Source organism: Anas acuta, chromosome 1 (genome assembly GCF_963932015.1).
Source record: "Anas acuta chromosome 1, bAnaAcu1.1, whole genome shotgun sequence".
In the NCBI taxonomy this organism is placed as follows: domain Eukaryota; kingdom Metazoa; phylum Chordata; class Aves; order Anseriformes; family Anatidae; genus Anas; species Anas acuta.
This window is the reverse complement of record NC_088979.1, coordinates 92,578,876-92,600,485: the sequence shown is the minus strand read 5'-3', so window position 1 is coordinate 92,600,485 and position 21,610 is coordinate 92,578,876. Positions and strand designations below refer to the sequence as shown.

Here is a 21,610-nt window from a genome sequence, read left to right as displayed (position 1 = left end):
GATGAGCAAATATGTGGAGGGGAAAGAAATGAATTTTGTTTGGGCACAATACAAAAGGAGGCTGCGCCATGCTCCTGTCTTTTTTTTTTTTTTTTTCTTTTTCTCTTCACTACAGTAAGCAGCAAGAAGATTTCAGACCCAGCTTTATTTTTCTGCAACTAAAAGGGCTCCTAGCAGTGTCAGTGGAAGCTGAAAAGATTTTCTCTCAGCTGTCTATATCGCCTACCATGTGTTTGTGAGCTCTTTGGTCAGAAGTAACCTTTTGGGAATTTTTTGTTCGCATTGTGCCTTGTACCCATAAGCTCACAGACCAACGGCACTCTAGTCAGAATACAAATACTAATGCAATGTGCCAATGATTACTTTTCACTGGAAAACATTGTCACATAATACAAATCTGCTTCAGGGGGTGAACTTCATCATTTTCACTTTGTGTCCTCACAGTGTACTAACACTTCTGAAGCTGCAGAACAAACTGCTACTCATGTAATGAACTCTTATCATGCTTATTGCCTACTTGGTCCACTTGCTCCAAGATGCAGGGCAATTAATATCAATTTTGTTAAATGCCAGATGCCAGTGGAAGTCCTGGTGAAATTAATATAATAAAAGAAGATTGACGATGATAATTTAAATAGGGTCTTCCCCCTCATTTGCTACAGCCAGTAACCTGAGAAAGCCTCAAAAAAAATTAAAAAAAAAAAAAAAAAAAAAAAAAAAGAAAATGGATCCTGCAGCATTGTGATCCCCAGTTGTCAATGGAAGGATTTATCCATTCATTTGGTGAGGTGATTCTTCTCAAAATACCTCATGCTGTGAACCTTTTCTTTTAAAGAACATGAATAGCCGCAAACACATCACGGGCTCAAGTTAAAGAAGATCGAATACCTGTCGAGAAACTACACAAACTGCAAATGCGCCACTGTGTTTAACAGGGCAAAAGAAAGCTCTCGACCTGGTGCTGGATCGATGCTGCAGAGATTGACGTAGTTCTGCTTCCCTGTAAGACTGGGATCCCAGGTAACCTCACTGAGAATTAAGACAGTGACAGCCCTGATGGCTGCCTGAGATTAGGAATCGACTCTGCGACTGAGAAGAGCTACAATGGCTTTTACCTTGCTGGGAAATAGTAAGTTTCTCCAGAGCATGGATAAATCAAAATTGAGCATTTAATTCCTGCCCAGAAGTCTGGGCAGCCAGTTTGTACGAAAAGACATTTATCAGTCTAAGTGAATGGATGTACAAAGGCTCGCGTGTCCCCCATCCTGTGCACAAAGGACAACCTGCAGCCTCGGAGCTTCTGCAGGTAGCGTGGTGAAAGGTAAAGGTGGCCTCCAGGAAGGTCTCACCACATTTCTTCTGCTGCCTTCGTCAAGGCCAGCTCTGGATATGGGTTGTGATGAAGAGGCTACTGCAATGTAAAAAAACCTGGGTGTGCTAAGGTTGGCAATCCAGGGCTCTCCAAAATGCCACTTTAACTTTTTTTTTTTCTTTTTTTCTTTTTATCGATTTGAGAGAAATTTGAGGGAGTTGAGTGCATTCCCAGAGCAAATTGAATCTATATTTCTTCACAGATACATGAGTCAGAGCATCTGAAATGTGTATTGCCAAATATAGTAATTGTGCTCCATCAAAAGATGGATGCAGGAGTGGAACTGCATAATTTCCAAAGTTTTGTTTTACTTATTTTTTTTTTTCTGAGAAAATTATCGAAAGCACTCTTTTCCATCTTCTTTAGCAAGCAGCCCGAGGAAGTAACAGTGAAGGTTTTGAGAGCGACGGCAGCGGGGCTCGCACCGTGGCTGACCCAGCTCTGCCGTAAGAGAGGACAAAGTCGGGTGAGAAGCGCAGCGCCCTGAAACTTTCCTCGCTTCACCTCAGAGAGGAGTTAACATTATTATCAGGGCACTCCGCCACACGGGCTGGGGAGCTCACCCCTCGCCTCCCTCTGCGCCTGGCAGGCACCAAGCCAGCAGCCCCAGCTTCGAGACCCGTCTTGAGGACGGCGAGCAAACTGCCCCAGTCCCATGTCCCATGTCCCATGTCCCATGTCCCATGTCCCATGTCCCATGTCCCAGCCCCAGCCTCTCCACCCGCCGCCATTTTGTCCCGCCCTCCCCGCCTCCACCAGGGGGCGCCGCGGCCCCTCGAAATGGCGGCGGGGGGGGTGGGAGGGGGGAGATGCGGAGGGGAGGGGGCGCAGGGGGGCTCGGCGCGGGGCGCGGCGCTCATTGGCTGTGGCCGGGCGGGCCGGGCGCGCGGCGCCGCTTCTTAAAGGGCGGCGCGGGGCGGCGGGCGCTTGGCGTGGCGCGGTGCGGGGCGGGTGCTGCCGGCGGGGCGCGGGCGAGATGAGCGAGGTGGGTGAGCGGCCGGAGGGGTCGGGTGCGGGCTGTGCGCGGCTGTGGGGGATGAAGCCCTTCGTGAGTGAGCCTCCACAGGTGTCTGTGCGCCTTCAAGGCACGAAGCGGTGCAGTGCTTCATGCTTTGAAGGAGCATGTGCACCGCTGGGCGATAACTTAGCAAAAAAAACCACAAAAAACCGTACTTTAAAAGGTGCGGTTATGGCTTTGCGTGGGGAGTAAGTTGTGTGGGGTGATGGAGGAAAAATGCCCGGCTTGTGGCTGGTGCAAACTTTGTAAATGTTGTCCTGGGGAGGGTTATAATTAAGGGGAAAAAATGCAAACAGTGCCAGGAGTGAAAGAACTGGTGGCGTGTTTGTAAATAAATAAGCTGAAAAATGTCATGCTTTTTTCCTTTCAGTGGAAGCATTCTTGGGGCAAACTAGTGTTTTTTCTTAAAAGTGTATGCAGGCAGGATGGCTACTTGACAGTCAGTGGATCAGATGCCTGGCAGAGGCAGCTAGCGGAATCCCAAATTCTCTAGTGCACCTTTCTGGGGGGGATCAGGAGAGATACCTACAATTACACCTTATCCAGCACCTATTTCTGGGGGCTAGCTCCTGCCCTAGGAGACCTGCTGCTGCTTTAACAAATGGATATTCCTTTCCTAGCAACCTGCAGAAAGCAAAAAGCAACGCCAAGTAAGTTCAGGCTGTACTTACCGTGCAGATGTTACACTCGGTGTATTTTTAGGTAAGTGACTCGAAGAGTAAACCTGAGGCAGATGGAGAGCAGTGTGGCAGCGTGGTCTCCGGCTAAGAGATTTGTGAGGAGCAGCTTACCTTTTGGTCTGCAGGTCAGGCTAAATGGGGAACGTGGAGGAAATCCTCACCATGCTTTTCTGCTGCTTGCAGAGATCAGAGAGTCCAGGTGTAATGCAGCACGCTTTCCGTGACCTCTCCTTGCTCCTGGCTGCATTTGAGTCAGCTGGATAGGGTTCATGCAGTAGGATTTTAAAGTAACTATACTCTTGCCACGTCTGTTGGCTACTCCTTTAAGACAGCTTTTTGGGGGAAAAAAAAATCTGAAGAGGAATGGTAGCGTGATGCTGCTGTGCTTGCTGCAACTGTGCAAGGCACAGTTAGGTTATAGTCCTGTGCCTGGCTGTATTTGCTCAGTGATTACCCTTTGATAATTCGAGTTATGTCGCTTCCTTTTGCAAGGTAAGTCCCAATAAGCATCAAGATTGCTGCTAGTCCCAGCACAGGGGCTGTCTATTCATAATGCACTTCCCAGTGCCTAACAGAATAGTATTCCCAGCACACCTCCAGAGCCAGAAATGATGTCTCTGGTGCAGCACTAAGCCCCATACAGATGACACTTAAGAGTGCAGTCAGTGTCTTCAGTCCTACCGTCACTGTCATTCAACAGATAACATTGGAGTGTTTATCGCCCACAGCTCCAGTGAAGAAAAGCTTCCTTGCTGTTGCTTGCCTGCCAGCTGTTAACTCAAAAGACCATTCTGTTTCTAAAGGGCAGGGGAAAGCAACTGGACTGGTCCAAACCACCTCAGTATGAAAGACTGCTTGAATACTGAGGCAAAAAAAGATCAGCAGAAGCTCCTTAGACATCTGTTTGCTGTATTTTGATGGGGGTTTTGGTGGATTTTGCTTGTAATGCTGTAACTGAAAAATATTTTGATTTTTCTCTGTCCTAATCTGTCAGAAAATCTGAGGACAGTGATTAAAAAGGGTTCCTCTGGAGCCATGGAAAGATTATCTGAAAGTGGTGCTGAGATGGTGAGAAGGTTTTTGCTTGTGCTAATAACTGTTAGGATTTGAGTGGAACTTAAAATGCAGTTGTAGAAGCCTCTGAAGGGAGCTTTCAGATCCCTTGGAAGTTACTTGCTGAGACTTTGCATGGTTTCTTATTTTACTGCCTCCAGCTAAATTAACTTATTTCCTCTTTATGGACGGTGATTACCAGTCTCCTGATGAAGAAAGATTAAAAAGCAGCTGTTAATCTGACTATAGTACTTTATTTTTTAGCAGCTAACTCCTTTCAGAACTGATGGACAATTTTCTTCTACAGGAAAATAAAAACAACAACCACACTTCAACTTCATCTGCAGTTTGTCTGAATGTTTAAAATGCTCTGACTGCCGGGCAAAGCTCTGGCACTGTAAATAGTTCCAGGGAAGCTGAGGTATAAGGGCTTACCTAGTAATACTGTGCAAGTGTCCAAACATATTTAGTGCTAGATGCATCTTGGTGTGAACTGGAGATGGTTCACTTAGCTGCATGGAAGCTTCTCAAACTTCAACATCTAAAAATGCATTTCAGTGCTTAATGAAGTAACTTGGAAAATCTGTCCTCAGATAACTGAGGAGCCTTTTCTCTAGGTCTGTAGGTGTTTTCCTTCATCTTTAATGAGCCTAGAGAGAACGGCAATGCTGTAAAATGTCAGCTACTGTCAGTGAGCATCTAGGAGACAGGTGCAGCACTTCCATTAAAGATCTCCGGTTGCTTAGGATGAACTGGAGCAAGTGATCTTGGGTACTGGGTTGATAGAAGAATGTCGAATCACTATTCACAACCACCAGTGAGCGTCTAGACTCAACAGTGGCATTAGCTTGATTCACCTCAATGAATCCTGTCATCTTATCTGTGATTTTAATTATCTGATGATCTGGATATGATGCCTGGTCATGGTGACAGTGCCTCTCACATGAAGGCTCACAAGAAGCATTTTTACAACTTCACACAAACATTTTTACAACATTCATTGCCACACCTGCCTCCTTCACTGAATGGCTCTGGCTTCTGGAGTCGGATCTGGACTTGGGAAGGAGCACATGCAAGTGATATGGTGTTAACAGCCCTGGATGCTGTGCCTGTGGTTTAGGGATGAAGCGCATGTAACAAGACTGCCTTGTTGGATGAATTTATTTCCTGTTGATATTAAAGTGTTTCCTAAGAATTAAAGAGTTGCAGTGGTATTCTTGGGGCAGGGGCAGAGTTCAGCATCGATGTATCATCTGTGTGCCTAGCTTCAGGAGACCCATCCAGGAAAAATACCTAATCAGCGCATGCCCCAGGCACCCATGGCTTAGGGGAAGAACATGCCTTGGAAAAGCCTTACACAACCTGACAGAAGTGCTCTGCTGATTGCCAGGGTGCTGACGTGCCCACCTAAGGCAGGGTTTGAGACAGCAACTCTGAATATCTGGGGAGCAGTCTCTCTACCAGAGAGCAGCAAGAATATTCCAGCTTGTCTTCTGGAGCAGACACCAAGCAATGGGGCATGTACAATTCACTGGGCACATGTAATTCATAAGTCTCACTCTCTCTCAGCTGGGGACTTGATCCATGTGTAAATGCTTTTTTGTCACACTTTGAATACAGACAACCCCAGCTTGTACATCTCCTTGACGTGCAGCAAGCTCCTTTGTGTTGTCTTACATTCCCTCTGGGCTCTTGAATTCTGCACCAAGTGCTGCGTTGTGTCCACCTCCTAAAGGATCACAAAGGGTGCGTGGTTGTGTGACCTGTGATGGGGATGTGCAGGGTATTTCTGGCTCATCAGTTGTCAGTTCAGATCTCATGGGATGTGCCTAATGGCTCACATCTGCAGCTCCAAGCACTTAATTTGTGTATTTTGGTGGTTGGATAACCTTCAGGTAGGTACCCAGGCAGTCAAATCAGCAAAGACGGAGGCATCACTGGAAACGCGATGTGCCATTACACAGGGGTCAAAGACTTCTTTGAAATCTGAGCTTCACCCACCTTTGGGGTGGGAAGAGGCACTTGCCACCAAGGCAGTTTCTGTGGCTGTCTTCAAAACTGGTGGTGTGGGCATGCCCCCAGTTTGGCGGAGCAGCATAGGGTGTCTGCTTCCTTCCAGGTTGAGGGAGAACCTGGAGTATGTTTCCATCCCTCCAGACAAGCACTCTCGCCAAGAGGCTGTTACAGAAGGAGAGGAATGTGGCCAAGAATGAAACACTAGGCAGACGTGGAGGTTTCTGCCTGAAACTGTAGCTGGATCAGGTAGTTAAGTGGGAAAACTTCATAGATTGCTCTCCTGGATGTGGCTTAATATATTCCATTGAAATGGTGGAAGACTTGTGGGGTCTTGGGTTTTGGGACCAGATGCATTTAAATACTGAAGTGAAGATTGTAGCACCAGTAATCCTGATAGCAGTAAATCCCAAAACTTGTGTTTGTAGGGGGACAATATGCCATGTTAGTTAAAGCAGCTATTGTTCTCTTCTGAGGTGCTTGCAGTCCTGCGGGGTATCTGAGCAAGCTAGACTTCCGTGGTGTGTGTGGGAAGATGACACCCTTCTGTATGTATTTTTTTCAGATAGTGTGGAGACCCCCAGCTGTTAAACTGCCAGCTTCACTGAGGGTATAACCACAACAGCTACACAGCTGCATAGCTCTGAAGCGCAGCAAGAGCACGGCAGGGTTGAGGAGGAAACTCTGCAGCTGTTGTAGGATGGGGGTGGGATAGGGAAGGCGCATGAACATCAGTTTTTAATTTTAGCTCAGATCTATTTATTAGCTGGGTGGTGAATTGCAGCTCAAGAGAGGAGGAAGAAGGGAGAACAATAAGTTTTTATCTGTCATTTTGCCCACTCCTTCCATCAGAGTGGATTCAGTGGGATAAGGCATTTTCTAAAATAGCACTTAGAAATGAGGTTGGAAGTTAATCTCCTTAATTTGGTGAAGCTGGCAGATGCACTCCTTAGAAAGAATCATGTTAGTATTCTTGCAATGTGTGTAATGCCAACAGATTAAAACAATGCTCTAATAAAGGACAGTTAGCTTTGGAAGCATGCTTCAGATCATATTTCCTTGTAAGAGTAACTTAAAAACTGCTGCATTTGTAGAATGGGAAAGCTCCATCCAGCACTTCAGCATGAAGATTAATAGAGTATTGTTCCAGGCTGCAAAAGCATATTACTTTCTAGTCAGATGTCCCTAAATCTAATATATTGGCCAGTTTACAAGAATCATCTTCCAACAGTTTCTGCACTGGATCATGCTCATGATGACCCCGTGTCATATGGTAGTAGACCACCACTGTCCCTGCGGAAGCTAACTGCTATCAAAGCTTGCTGGATATTTCATTACTGACTTTAATAAAATACTTCATTTCCAGGCCAATGTTTGCTATTGTCTCTCTTGCTTTTTTTTTTTTTTCCTTAGAGATGACTTGGAAGATGTCTCATTGTTTACAGGTTTTCTCTTCTCTATAACTACACTACCAAAGAACTTGTAATAGAGTGGCTAGACCTAGACACAGGGTATGCAAATCACGAGACACCCACTTCTTGGCTGAAGAGGACTGGGAGAAGGCTGTGTGCATCACAGGAAAGCTATGCCTTCCTTCATCCTGTCAGTTGCAACAGAGCCTTAAAATCACAGAGCCATGTAGCACTTAAAAGGATCCTACGCCTTGCAGAGAATAATGAGGATGAGTAACAGCCTACTTTTTCTAAGAAAAGGTGTTCCATGTTTTTCTCAGTTGTTTGGACACTGGTTTAACAAAAATAGACATGCTAAATAAACAGAAACCAGGTAAAAATAACTAACATCTTTCTTCCCTTCTACTTTTAATAGTGACAATTATTCATTATTTCTCTTATGGAAACTGATGCAAGAGAGATCATACAGCCTACTTGTCTTGTGTTAGGAAAATGAATGGCAACCTTCATGGAGTAAGGGCAGAGCAAGTAACTACAAAAGAACTGCAATTGCAAAACTTGTTTTTAATGACAGGAGTTGGGGGGTGTCACAGTTTATCCCCACTCCATGTCCCTAGCCTGATCCCAGGGGGAGGTCTCCATGTGGGGAATCTGTGCAAGTATCACCTAGGCCAAGTTCAGCTGGTGCTTTCTCATCTGCTCCATTCATAACCATGGCATACAGCCTCATTTATGCACCAACATGGAACTCGGAGGAAAAAGCACAACTTTAGTCAGAAGTGAAAATTGTCTGCCTACATGCCTTGAATGCTAGTTACAGCTGAATTGTCTTTCCTCTTGAAAAGTATTGTTTTACAGACACTGAGCATTCCCACGTTACCACCTTAGTATGCAGTGCATGAAACGTGACCCGGAGCAGAGGTGTAGCTGGTACTGTGAGTACAGTGACAGCAGGCAGAATGGTGCTGGGGATCTATTGTTAAAGCTGAAAGTAAAAAATAAAGGGGAGGGGAGGGGGGCAAAAATGCTGTTAAAGGTGGTTTCCTTCTGACTTCAGAGATTCCCAGATTAGAGACAGCAAACGGGTGAGGAGGGTTGTGCTGGGTCATCGGGTGTGGAGAGAGCACTAGCTATGGCAAAGTGTGTGCAAGCAATTGTGTATTTAGTGTCACAAACAGGGTCTTGGTGCCCAAGTGCCTGGTGGAGAGGAGGTGCAAGCTGCTTTGTTACCGCCCTTATTTGCTGCTCTTATGCTGGCTGGTTTTATTCTAGCTGCAGCATGGAGCCAGCTGCCTGATAGTGCCAGCAGGACCAGGAAAATGCAGTAGCAGAACCAGATATAGGGAAACAAATGTTCAGGCTATAATGGCCTAAACTCAAAGGCTGTATGCTGTTGGGTGTGAGAGCAGGGGTATGTTATGTGTAGGATCACCACACAACACAGCTGTCCTAAAAATGGAGAAGAGCGAAGACCTGCAGGGATCCTGGCTAGCTGTATGCTGATGTAGATGCATTCGTAGGGATTTTAGGTGCCTTCTGTCATCACCAAAAAGGTGCAGATCAGAAACACCCAAGTAAATGCTGACCAGACCTATCCATAGAAACAGGACAGCTCTCAGGGCAGTGTTGTGCTTGAGTTTGTTAATCTTGCCAACAGTTAGTAGGCTCTGTCCAAGTGAATTGGTGAGACAGCTGAAAAGTTCCAGCATCTCACATGAGAAGCAGCATTTGATAGAAAGTGCCTTAGTTTTGTAGGGGGTGGAAGAGTAATTTCAGGGAAATTAGGGACTTGCACAGCTTCAAAACCCCTGGAGAGAGCACTGGAAAGCAGACAGTACCTGCTGCTGGTACTGCCTGGGGATGCTTTTCATCTGCATCTACCCCGAGACATCCAAAATAAGTTTTCCAAGATAGGAGATATCATGGCCATTAATCTGCCTTGACGGTGCTTTGTTCTCTACAAATCTAACACTAGAGGGATTACCAAGCACTGAGACTGGAGTTGGTGGCATTCTGACTACAGAAGATAAATTTCAAGGAAAAGATTATCAAGATCATGATAACTAACTCCTAAGTTGGTGCAGGTGTACGATGGGTATAAAGTAGATGAGAAAAAGCTGAATAGATCTGAAGGCATCTTTGATTCCTTGAGGATTTTAGTGAGATTGGACCTTTTCCTAATAACATGCAGGAGATGAAGGAAGACCGGTGATTTCTGAGGATCTTTTTATAGATAGGGTAATACTTTCCCACAAAAAGTTTATCCTTAGTGGATTAGCGTTTCCAAGCCAGATGTATTCAGCTGATTCAAGTCTGACCAGACCTACTACCCACATACTGCTTTACATGACCAGCTCTACAAAGAAGCAGTGTGTGTTTCAGCAAAGCCCTCAGTAAGCTCTAGGGTGAAGTTGTGTTGAAGAGAGGAAGGAGTGTCCTCTTCTGCTAGAGGGTGGGGGCACTGGGGTTTGGATGTGCAAGGTAGGCTTATATTTAGAAGGGACTCACCACTAAATCAGACAAGGTGAGAGTAGACATCAGGAGGTAGCTGCAGTGCTATCTTGTGAGGGAGAGAGGCTGGCCTGAGATAAGCCAAAATGTGTAACACCTAGCTAAATATTAAAACATGACAGTTTCGGGTGGAGCAGTAGGGGACAGGTACAGAGACAGAAAAACAATTCTTATAAAGATCACAAGCATGCCTTTCATCTGATTTCTCATGCTTTTTATTCTCTACTTCTAATGGTATAAGTAATGAGACTACTGCTGTCTCTACCTTCCCACTGCAGCAAATATGCTTCTCTTTTAAATCCCAATGATTAAACTATTTTTAGTTTAAATTACTGAATATTCTGCATATCGAATTTTAAAGCAGAATTTCAACACTAGTTGAAATACTCTGTACCATGTCTTTTATTAGAGCTTGAGATACTGTGTGATGTTCAGGAAAGAAATCTGAGCAACACTGAAAGCCAATTCCTTGAATTCCTAACATGTATTAGTGAAATGTGAGGTGAAGGGAGATAGAAGATGGAAACTGCTACAAATTAGGCTAGGCAGACAGCTTTCTGGAAATGGTGGAAAAATAAAACATGAAGCTTCATAGCTACTCCATACGTATCACTACTCCACTCAGATCTGACAGGTAACTCAGCAATAGAAAAGAGAGCAAGCACATTGTTGGCTTGGCACACTTTTGAAATGCATGTGCCAGCACACGTGTGCTGCAGTTTAAGCAGGTCAGCCAAATGCCTAAGGCAGGCCAACTTCATGCCGATTTTAATTGTCCAGTCAGACGTGGCTAGCTATCACTTCAGCTCATTTCCCAAGCTATGGGACAGCACTGGCATCCAAGCCAAGCCAAAGGAAGCTCTCACGTAAGATTGCAGGAGTTGGTGCAGTGATTTCTTAGTTCTGCCTTGTATTGCTTGCTTTGGCTGAAAGCTTGGTGCACTTGGTGCACATCCTGGAGCTGGGCTTATGACACAGATCTACAGATGCAAAAACATAGTTAGCTAAGTATCTAGCAGTAATAGTGTGAAATGCAAAAAAATAAATCTTGCAAATCTCAATTCTAACTATCTTTTGTGGTCATGTCATGTAAGACTTAAATTAATAGATGTTTTTGTCAGACTGCAGTGTGTCAGACAGCGCAAAGCTGGATCTAAATGAGTGTTGTAATCTGCTTTCTGCACGAAACTTCTCTAAGGAATGTATTTTCTATCTAGTCACAGGATGTGTCTGTTAGGATATTAACAATGAATGCATGGCTTTATTTCCTGGAGGAGCACATTAAAGTCCTCTTTTTAATGTCTTTGTACGATCGGTTGTCATGTCTTTGTGTTAGTAAGGTGAAAACGTCTAGTTGGGTAACATTGTTCTTCCACTTCATATGCAAGGCACAAACTGCAGAATGGACCTTGGTACATAATGGGGGACTGATGATGGAGTGACAGATAACTATTTGAGGTGGAGAAAATGCAAATTTTCATTGAACTTGCATTGGAAGTAGCAGTACTGTAGAGGGGGGTGTTTGAAACAATGTGGTGGGGAAGCTTTTGGTGAATCTGTCTGGCCAGATTTGAAAAAGTGGATGTGAGCCAGCAATATGCACTTGCAGTCCAGAAAGCCAACTGTATCCTGGGCTGCATCAAAAGCAGCGTGGCCAGCAGGGCAAGGGAAGGGATTCTGCCCCTCTGCTCTGCCCTCATGAGACCCCACTTGGAGCAGGTGAGTACAGTTGGGGCCCCAGCACAAGAAGGACATGGACCTCTTGGAACAAGTCCAGAGGAGGGCCATGAGGATGATCAGAGGGCTGGGGCACCTCTCCTGTGAAGACAGGCTGAGGGAGTTGGGGTTGTTCAGCCTGGAAAAGAGAAGGCTCTGGGGAGACCTTACAGCAGCCTTCCAGTACCTAAAGGGGGCCTGCAGGAAAGCTGAGGAGGGACTCTTTATCAGGGAGTGCAGTGACAGGAAAAGGAGTAATGTCATTAAACTAGAAGAGGGTAGGCTTGCGTTAGATATTAGGAAGCAATTCTTCACTCAGAGGCTGGTGAGGCACTGGCACAGGCTGCCCAGAGGAGCTGTGGATGCCCCGTCCCTGGAGGTGTTGAAGGCCAGGCTGGATGGGGCTTTGGGCAACCTGATCCAGTGGAAGGTGTTCCTGCCCACGGCAGGGGGACTGGAACTGGGTGATCCTTAAGGTCCCTTCCTACCTAAATCATCCTGTGGTTCGGTGATTTCCCCTGGACTCATTCCAAGGCTAGGGCACTACAGGAGCTGGAGAACATTTAGTCCTGGAGCAGATGAGCTTGGGAACTACCTACAGCTACACTGAAAATTGCTTTCTTAATTTCTCTGCTGCTATTAATAATGAAGCTGATAGTAGCATCAATTTCACTGAGCAGATGCAGGGTCATGGGAACTTCTGATCTGTGGAAATCCTGATTTTCCAGCCAGCTCTTGGACAGAACTAGTGATCTAGGTTTTTTTTTTTTTTTTTCTGCTTTCTGTGGATGAACACGTATGATTGCTGTCCCTGACGCTTGGCAATCAAAGTGACCTTGTGCATCACCCTGTTCGTTCTCCTTCTTAGTGTGGTGGGTTTATTTCTAATCACTTGGCTGCTGTTTAGGCTCATGGTGCCAAGGCAGCTTTGTTCTGAGCTGTATCGCGCTTGAACAAAGCAGCTCCCCCAAAGTCTCAGAGGGCCTGTTTCCATACGGGTATGAACAATGTGGGACAAATCCTCCATTGAGCACGGCCCAATTTAAAGGCTGCTTCAGCTGCCAATTCAGGGTTCCCTGTGCAGGGATCCCCTGGTGGCACGGGGCCAAAGATAACAGGTCTGCGTCATCCCTCTGTGCGGCCGGCCCCTGGGCAGGGTGTGCTGCCAAGGCTGCTGCGTGCTCTCCATCCGTGTCTGGTGATTTCCCCGCTGCTGGAACAGCAAATGGCTCTGGGGATGCTTGTGGTAGCTGTCTGTGACCACGCAGGCCGCCCCGGGGGGTAAAGCGATGCATAAACGTCCATGGTGCTTCCTCTTGCTGTCGTCTTGAAAAATCAGAAGGATTTGCCTTACGGTAGGGGCAGAAAGTTGCTTTGTGTGGCAACTGGAAGCTGCCGTAATGAATACCTTGTCAAAACCCAGCTGGCCAGCTCTAGCAGGCTGTAATAACATCTGTAATAAGGCTGTAGTAACATCTGTTTACCTCTGAAATATATAGGGAAATGGAAAGAGAGAACAAATTTGGTTTGAACTGTACAGCTGGAAATAAAAAAGCCAACAGCAAAAAGACCAGAACTTCTGCAGGCTGGGGAGATGCACACACAGTCTGTTTTAATAATGTTAAAGTCGATATGATCAGATATGAAGCAATTTGTCAGCGCAGACTTTTGCCATTAATAACCAAGCTGTCCCTTGAAGACAGCCTCTAACTCAATTACAGCTGGGCTTGTATCTCAGTGAATTAAATTACCCTGAATTTCAGAAAGGTTTGGAAGAATGAAATATAAAGTAAATACTTGTAAGAAAAAAAAGAAAAAAAACAAACACACCATCCATAATCAGTTATATCATGCCTGAGCAAGGAGCCTGACCCCTTAATTGGTTTCGGGCACTCTTCCTATCCAGGGATGCTAATATTAAAGGGTACCCAGGATCCCTTCTGAATCCAAACACTTGATCCCCAAGGTTCTGAATTGCTCCTAATCAAGTGCCACAGTCAGCTGCCATTATCTGTCTGCTCTGCCTGCACAGACAGCCGAGGCTTGCAGCAGAGGCAAGCTATTTGAACACGACTAGAATGCTTCTGTCTGGGAGCTGTTTTGGTACTGACTGGCTGCATGGATGCAGCCCTTCAGGTACTTCTGTTGCTCTATGTTTTGTTCCCTTGCCAGGTAGAGGTTTCTAGGAGGTAATGCAACATCACAGGGAGATGCAGATCCACGTTGAGCTGACCAGTGATTAAATTTTGGGGGATCTATGCAGCAAACAAAACATTTCACATCAGGAACACTAAAATAATTTAATATTTAAAAATGTTAATGACTCCAAACCATTTTTTGATTAGAACACCATGGCTTCCAAATCCTTCTTACCAATAATTTTTGATTCATCTACAGTCCAGCTCTTTAGGAGAAACCCAGCTCAGAATAAAAGTAACTGCCCAAATCCTTGTAGGATGTAAAGAGATGTTTTCCCAGCAGTGCTGAAACAGGTCACCCAGAAAGGGTTTGGATTCTCTGCCCTTGGAGGCTTGCAGGACTTGGCTTGGCATAGAATTTGCTAGTGTTCTCCTTGGGTTGTACGTAGGGGCCAGGGACTAACAGAGGTACCTTCCAGCTCTGCTCACAAGACTGAAATTCTGCTGCCTTCCCGCTGTACTCCCTCATTTTTGAGCTAGGGGTATTACATCTTTGTCCCCCTGTAGCCAGCAGCCTAAGATTATAGTGGTTCCCACTGTGCTTTAGAGAAATTGAGAAAAAGTTTCTTGAATGTTTCAAAGCAAGGTATGGTTTAGTACTCAGAAGGAAGCACTGACCTGCTCAGATTTTTGGTTCCCAGAGCTAAATTGCAGTGCTCTCTCCCCACGTTGCAGGCTGTTGCCTGTTCTGTTGGACTGAAACAGCTGTGGGTGGGAGATGTCAATTACATTACTGAAGTGATCGAAAGAGACAATTAAGCTCTATATTTATTTATTTATTTCAGCTGCATCATTTCAATGTTTGTTTTCAGCACAGCTCTGCAGAAATCTTAACCTTTCACTGCAATAATCGTACTGCTGCTGTTTTCTGTATGACCTTGCAAACACTTGTGTCCAGACAAATGAGGTCTTGGGGATGGAGAAGTGTGGCTGGATTGGGTCAAACGGAGAAGTGGAAATTCTCAAGACTGGTTTCCTGCCCAAAACAGCCCTTTCTAGAACCACGGTACCAAATCTGATGCTACCAGTAGATAAGAAATAATAGGAGAAAAAAAAAAAAAAAAGAAGGGACCACCTTAAAAACCTCAGTCATTTTTCATTTATATCACTCAGCTTAATCAATCTACTTTTAGGTAATTGAAATATTCCTCTTGGGTCACCTTGATGTTTCCTCTTTATCAATTTGCAGGGTAATTAGGATATGGGCTGTACCAGCCTTGTCCAAATGAGAGCTGAGGTAATTTTTTGGCAATTGGTGTTTGAAGGCTTATTCCACAGTTAATTTTACTCTGTTTACCCTTTGCTTGACAAAACCTAATGTGAAGTTTAGGTATCTCACAGTACTGCAGTGAGATTCTAACTCGTACTAAAGCAAGTAATGCTGCTGAAGTAAAGACAAGTACTTGTCCACATGTGGGTTACCCCAGTAAATAAGCCTTGCAGGATCAAGCCCTGTGTTTCCTGCAGAAAAAAATGAGGGATTACTTCTCATGGCTGGCACGGTAATTAACAGGATTTGGAAAATACATTCTTGCAGCTGCTTTCAAAATTAACTTCAAAGATCCCATTAATCCCTGCCTCTGAAAAAAAAAAAAAAAAAAAAGTGATTACAATGTCTTTGGAGAAATACCTGCTGAATAATGTTTTAATTCAAGATATGCTAATAACCTAAATATTAAGCAAGCTACCATTTTTGCTAATTATGTTGATTACGTTTGGTGTTGGTGAAAATACTCTGTTTAGAACATTATATTGAATTTGAATACAAAATCAGCAGGTTCTCCCTGTGTTGATTTATAAATTGCAGTGCAGTGTTGGTGAAAGTGGGGCACGGGGAAAGTTCTCCTCTGCGCTATTAGGATCTATAAATACAGCACTGTAAGTGGGTTCCTGCATCCCAGGCAGTGATGCTCTGCCTGCCTTCTTTAGCTGCATCCCTCTTTGCCCTGGAAGTGTGCTCCTGCTCTGCTGTCCACATGCTTTAGACGTGCCTTTTCTGAGGGCTTTTCTAAGCCAAAAAGCATCTCTCTGGCCCAATCTTTCAGTTCCCATTGCTTTTCTGTGCCTGGCTGTCTGTCCAGTGGTTCAAGAGGAGAGCCAGGACCTCCACCAGCATGCCTCCCTGTGCTGTCCTACGGGAGCTCTGGATTGGCACATTGGCAGTGCTTAAGCCTGTGTGTCCCCCTTCCCAGGAAAATGCAGCACCCGGTTCATCTCTAGTTATCCACAGCTGTGTTGTTAATTTCTGAGGACTATTTTCTTGTTTGCTAGGATGTCTGTGTGCATGTGTGTGCATGTTCATGTGCTGTTAGTGACTACAAAAGTTATAGAAAACCATTACTGCTCACATGCTAATTTTTAGCTCCTGCAGCGTGAATCACATCGGTTCATCCCAGACCACTTGTGGGGTTTTAATGTATAAAAAAAGCTATAGGGGATCCTTAATAAAATTAAGGACAATCAAGAGCTAGTCAAGTACGACACTGCTTGACCCATGAAGATAATAACAGAAATAGTCAGGGTGCCAGGGATCATTTAATTTTGACAGCCGGTATTGAAAGATGGATTCTGGCACTCCTGCTCCGACAATATTATGCTGCCCAGGCAACACAGGAGCCAGAAAGCAACCCATAGAGAATTCCCATTGTGTAAAGGGACACGTGGAGAAAGTGCTATGTGGGTTTCTACTCTTGCACAAAGAACTGAGATCTTAGGGTGTGAGCACCCAGGAAAAAGTGGTAGTCTCCAGAAAGTCACTTTTACCAGAAACTGTTGGTCATAAAAAAGGAGTGGACTGCTCTGTACTGAAGCCTGTCTTGATAAATCTTTTTCTAGTCTGTCAAGTGCACAAAAGGTATGATCTGTGATTTCTTGCAAAGATGTGTAAGAAGTCATCAGACTCACCCCTCATTCAGACAAAATATTGGCTGGATGTTCTGTACTTGGTGCCGTTACCTTAAATGTGGGCTTTGAAGGATGCTTTCATCTCATAAATATTCAGTACAAGGTCTGTAGTGGGGAAAAAAAGTGGGAGAAACTTGTTAGGGACAAGTGAGGAAAGTTTACTTAACTTCTACTGCAGTTTTCATAATGATATTCAAGCTTCTCTGGGACTCTTCAATTCTGCTTGTAAGTGTTTTTTGGTGATTAGCTGTTACAGACGTGAATGAACTTGTACTGCCACAGCAGTTTGTTTGAGATTTACCACCTGGATATACTACAGACTAGTTTTGGAGACTTAAAATTGGAGATAATGAGTGTGACAGTAGAGTCTGTGCATGGCTCTCCAGTAATGCACCTTGTATTGCTCACCCAGTTGTTCATTTTTATGCTCTTTGATACATAACTCCTTCCCTCCTCCCCCCCCCCCCCAAAAAAAAAAAATAAAATAAAAATAAAGAAGTGTCACTGCAGTTTGGGCCCCATTACTAAGAGGCCAGATATCCCTTGGGAACTTTGGTAAACAGAAACCGTCACAGAAGCATCTTTTTTTTCCTATTCTCAACTTTTTAACTTAAACAGTAATATCTTTTGTCCTTATTAGCAATAATTTTCCGAGGTATGGTTAAGAGTGGCAAAGAATGATGTTTCTCACACCTAAATGTGCAAACGCTGAGTGCTATAGTTTCAAGCCAGTATATGACCCTAAAAAGGCTGTCAAACACAACAAACCAGAAATCTCCAGTAAATAACAATGTAACCTAATTAGTTATATAAATTCCAAATACTGCAGAGTGTATCTCTACCTGTTCCAGGTCGTAACTGCTTGATTCTTGCCCATACTTAAATTCTGGGTCTTCATCTAGTTTCTGACATAGAGTAGTTCTTTGCAAGAGCTTGAAAGAGCTTTGTTTTCCTTCATTCCTGGAAGAAGTCCACACCAACTGTAATAATTCAAGGTACTGTACAGGAAATATTTAGTTCTGAAATACAGCAGGTTATCAATTGCTGTTACCTCATTCTGCTGAAGACTAGGAAAATTACAAGCTGTACTTAGACGGAAAACATGGAAAGTCCTTAAGCAGATACTTAACATGACATTTTTATTTGCAGAAAAGTCACAAACTTTGTAAATTTTCTAAAGTGTGTTTTTCAGTACTCTTTTTCATTCTGATGCTAAAGCAGCTGAACTCATTGATTAAAGCAGAAGGCTATGAAAAAAGACGCTGATGAAATAGTTAGGGTACAATTTATACATTTTCCAGAGGATTCTGTAGGGAGAACAGATGGTGGTGATGGTAGTGCGGATTAAATTCTTCCTTGCTGACTGACCCCTGACAGACGCTTTTGTGCTGTATTGTACTAACATGTATTTCCTTCTGTCACACACCTAATGACTTTTGTGTTAGAGATGGACCTGGTAGCAAAATGAGGCTTAAAAGCTTAGGATATACACAGATTTCACTGCTGTCCCTTTAGTCAATGAGAACAGAACATCCTAATAACATAGTTCATATGTCGGTGAAATTAATTATTTTTATCCTGAGTCGAGGCCACACTGGCCATTTCAGATATTAACTTTACAAAACCTTTCCCCTGTTTTTAGTCTTTTAATTTTACTTTTGCATGCTCTTTTTACTTCAATGTAGAAATAAAATACATCTAAAAATCTGCAGCCACTGCTTTGCTGGGATACAGCATGCTATATCTTATTGTCCCTGCACTGGGATGAAAAAGTAGAATAATGTTATTACTGTAAAGCCCCATTTGTCAGGGCTTCTGGCAATTTCACCTCCCTGATCTTGGGCTTTCTGCAGCTCATCAAAAAACAAACAGTCCTTCTCCACCAGGAAACTTAGTAATCAACACCTGGATTCAATCCCTAATGCTGAGGTGCTGAAGCCTAACTGAAAAGGTCAGGAAATTTCAAGACGAGAAGGGAGTGTTATAAGATAAAAATCAAAAATTAGGCTGGGGAGTGCAGGATGGGTTAGAAGAATGAATTGAAAACTCTACTGCAGTAATTTAACTTTCTTATTGAGAAGTCCTTCTGGCTGAAAACTCGATGTTGACCTTAGTTTGTACACCTAGGGGACTAATTTGTGTAGTTGTTATACAACATTATCTAGCTGTTGTGCATAGCAATGAGAATTTATCAGGAAAGTAAAGCTGTTCTTCTCTTGCTGTGGCTTTTGGCATATGGCAGGAGCCCTTCTTCCTTCCTCTTCTGACAAATTGGGAGTGACTTTGATTCTGGAGACATTTTTAACGATGTGCCTTTGATGTTCTGCAAAACCGCTGAGTTAAAAATTAATATAGCCCCAAGCAGTCATAAACTATGTTTCCTCCTACGCAACACAGCAACAAAATTGTTTATCCCGTTTTAGTGGATAATCATTATGTTTTTGCCCTCATGTTCGTTTTGGCTCTGATGTTTCTTTTTTCATACCTAATGGACAGTTTCTTCAGTGTTTCTGTCCTAGTGCTTGCCTTAGAGGATCTAGAAAATTTTAGAAGCTTTGAATGAGGGAAGCTGGATACAAGTTATACAAAACAGAAGAATCAGACTGCTTTTAGCTTTTAAAAATATGATCTACAACTTGGAGGTTGCCTGTTTAAAAACAAAACCAGAAAAAACAGAACAAAACAAAACAAATAAATATTGCTTTTCTTGTATTTCAGTGTTTTTAATTTGGTCTCTTGGGTCTGAGGACAATATAAGTTATACCAGCTTTTGAAGGGTTTTCATCCATTGGTTCTTGAAAATACCCCCAGCAACTCCTCCTCGTGTTCAGTCCTCCTGTGCTTTGGATGACTTTAAAAATCTAAGCCTTGTTTTGCAGCCTGTGGTAGCATCAGGAAAGGTGATGAAAGGAGCAAGAGGCTCCAGGTGCTAGTAGTATCAGCATCTTGAAATTGTTTTTTAAAGAACAGGTCCACTGAACGTAGAGAAACAAAAGGCAAAAGGCTTTACAGGTGAATGACCATGCTGTATATGGCTTTTTCATAACAGTTGCAACGCCTTGTTAACAAGAAACGGATTCTTGCTTTCAGATGTGTTGCACTCACTTGGAAAACAGCACAGAGCTTATAGATAGAAATAAATATGTATGTGGCAGAGAAGGAAAAGCTTTCAGAAGCTTGTTCAACAGACTTTTGGGCGTCGTTCTCCATATGTCCGATGGCCTCCAAACAAAGGGCTGTAGTGTGTTTAGACTGATTTCAAGCTTACAAAACAATATTGACCTTATGAATAGAAATTTTTTTTATCGACTGAAGCTGAGATTTCATTTGCTTTCTTTATGAGAACTTTCCCCTCTCCCAGAGGGGAAATCCTGAGACACAAAATGCGTGCATCCATATTCCAGCACTCCATAACAGCAGACCAACCCTGACAGGTATAGCCTAGGGAGGAAAGAGAAGCCTTCATAACAGCTAAGCAGCACAGCCAGAAACACTCAGGAGGACAGACAACCTGAAAAAAGCATTTCAAAATAAATTAAAAAAAAAAGGCAATGTAGTTACCATTTTTTAGATAGTAAAAATCTGTTATATTATTTTTTAGGAAGTCATGGTAAATTCGCGTGATGAAATCTGGGTTGAGATATGGATTGAAACTGAAATATTGGAATATTAATCAAACTTCAAATAAAAGCATAAATGTTAACGTCTTTAGCAAAATTGTTTTCTGGGTGGATTTATTGACTTCTGGCTGTTCTTAATTTATACTTTTATACAAATAAAATATTTATCACTTCCATATCACACCATTCTTTGGCATTATTGGCTAAGTTTTCTCTGCTGTCGTAGGCTCTAGGGCTCCAGAAAGAAACAAAAATATATTTCCATTGCATGGGGAGCCAGTAGCTGTGATGATGGACTCAGAGTTGTTTTCTGGAGGGATTCTGTCTCATTGCACAGTGTGAGATAAGAGGCAAAGGCAGTGGAGCAGAGACATGCACTGGAGTCTGCTACAGGGAGGAAGATGAGAAACCCCACCATAGGCATGTAGATGCATGAGAGACCATCTGTAGCTCTTTTCAACCCCTTCGGGAGGATAACAAGAACTTCTTTCTCCTTCTGGCTTTCTTAATAAGAGCTAAGAGTGGGAAGATTTTGCACTTATGCCATGATTATCACAGAATACCCTGAAAATTCAACCTCCATGGGAGATGAAGGACAGAAAGCAGATCAGTAGAGGAGGTTTTAACCAGCTATTCTAGAGTAAATACCAAAGGATAAGTATGCCTGTATGATTTTTCATAGCAGAATGAATATGACCGTCCATATTTTGACACAAACCATTTGGTTTGCAGTGCAGCTGCAGTTGTTAACTTCCCTGATACATGAAAATGTGCTGCCTCTGAATGCAGCTGGATTTATTCTCTGTGAATATTCCTTTTTTTTTTTTTTTTTCTCCACATGGACAGCCCTAGAGGATGGATTCTTTAATCCGTTTCTGTAATATACCCAAGTATGAATAATTTTGCATAAGAAATGCAAATTTTACCGTACTAGTTTGCTAAAGTACCTTAATTCCACCTGCAAGAGGCAGTCTCTGGGGGATGCAGCATAATTTTCATTGGGTAGCCATTCCTAAGCTAATAAATTACAGAAGTGTAACCACACTGATGCAGCTTTGCCTCTGTGAGTGTCTGTTTGGGCTGTACTGGTATTTGCCACTTGTCACTTAGTAA

At 43.5% G+C, this 21,610-nt stretch overlaps 1 protein-coding gene across 1 annotated transcript in view; it reads left to right on the top strand.

Moving 5' to 3' along the window:
* Nucleotides 1–2,251: 2,251 nt before the first annotated feature.
* The window catches only part of PCP4 (Purkinje cell protein 4), a 52,634-nt gene continuing 33,275 nt past the window's right edge, over nucleotides 2,252–21,610 (top strand). The window contains exon 1 of the mRNA XM_068687755.1: nucleotides 2,252–2,357. Within this exon, the coding sequence (XP_068543856.1) occupies nucleotides 2,349–2,357 (9 nt within the window). The 5' untranslated portion in view covers nucleotides 2,252–2,348. The remainder of the gene's footprint in view (nucleotides 2,358–21,610) is intronic.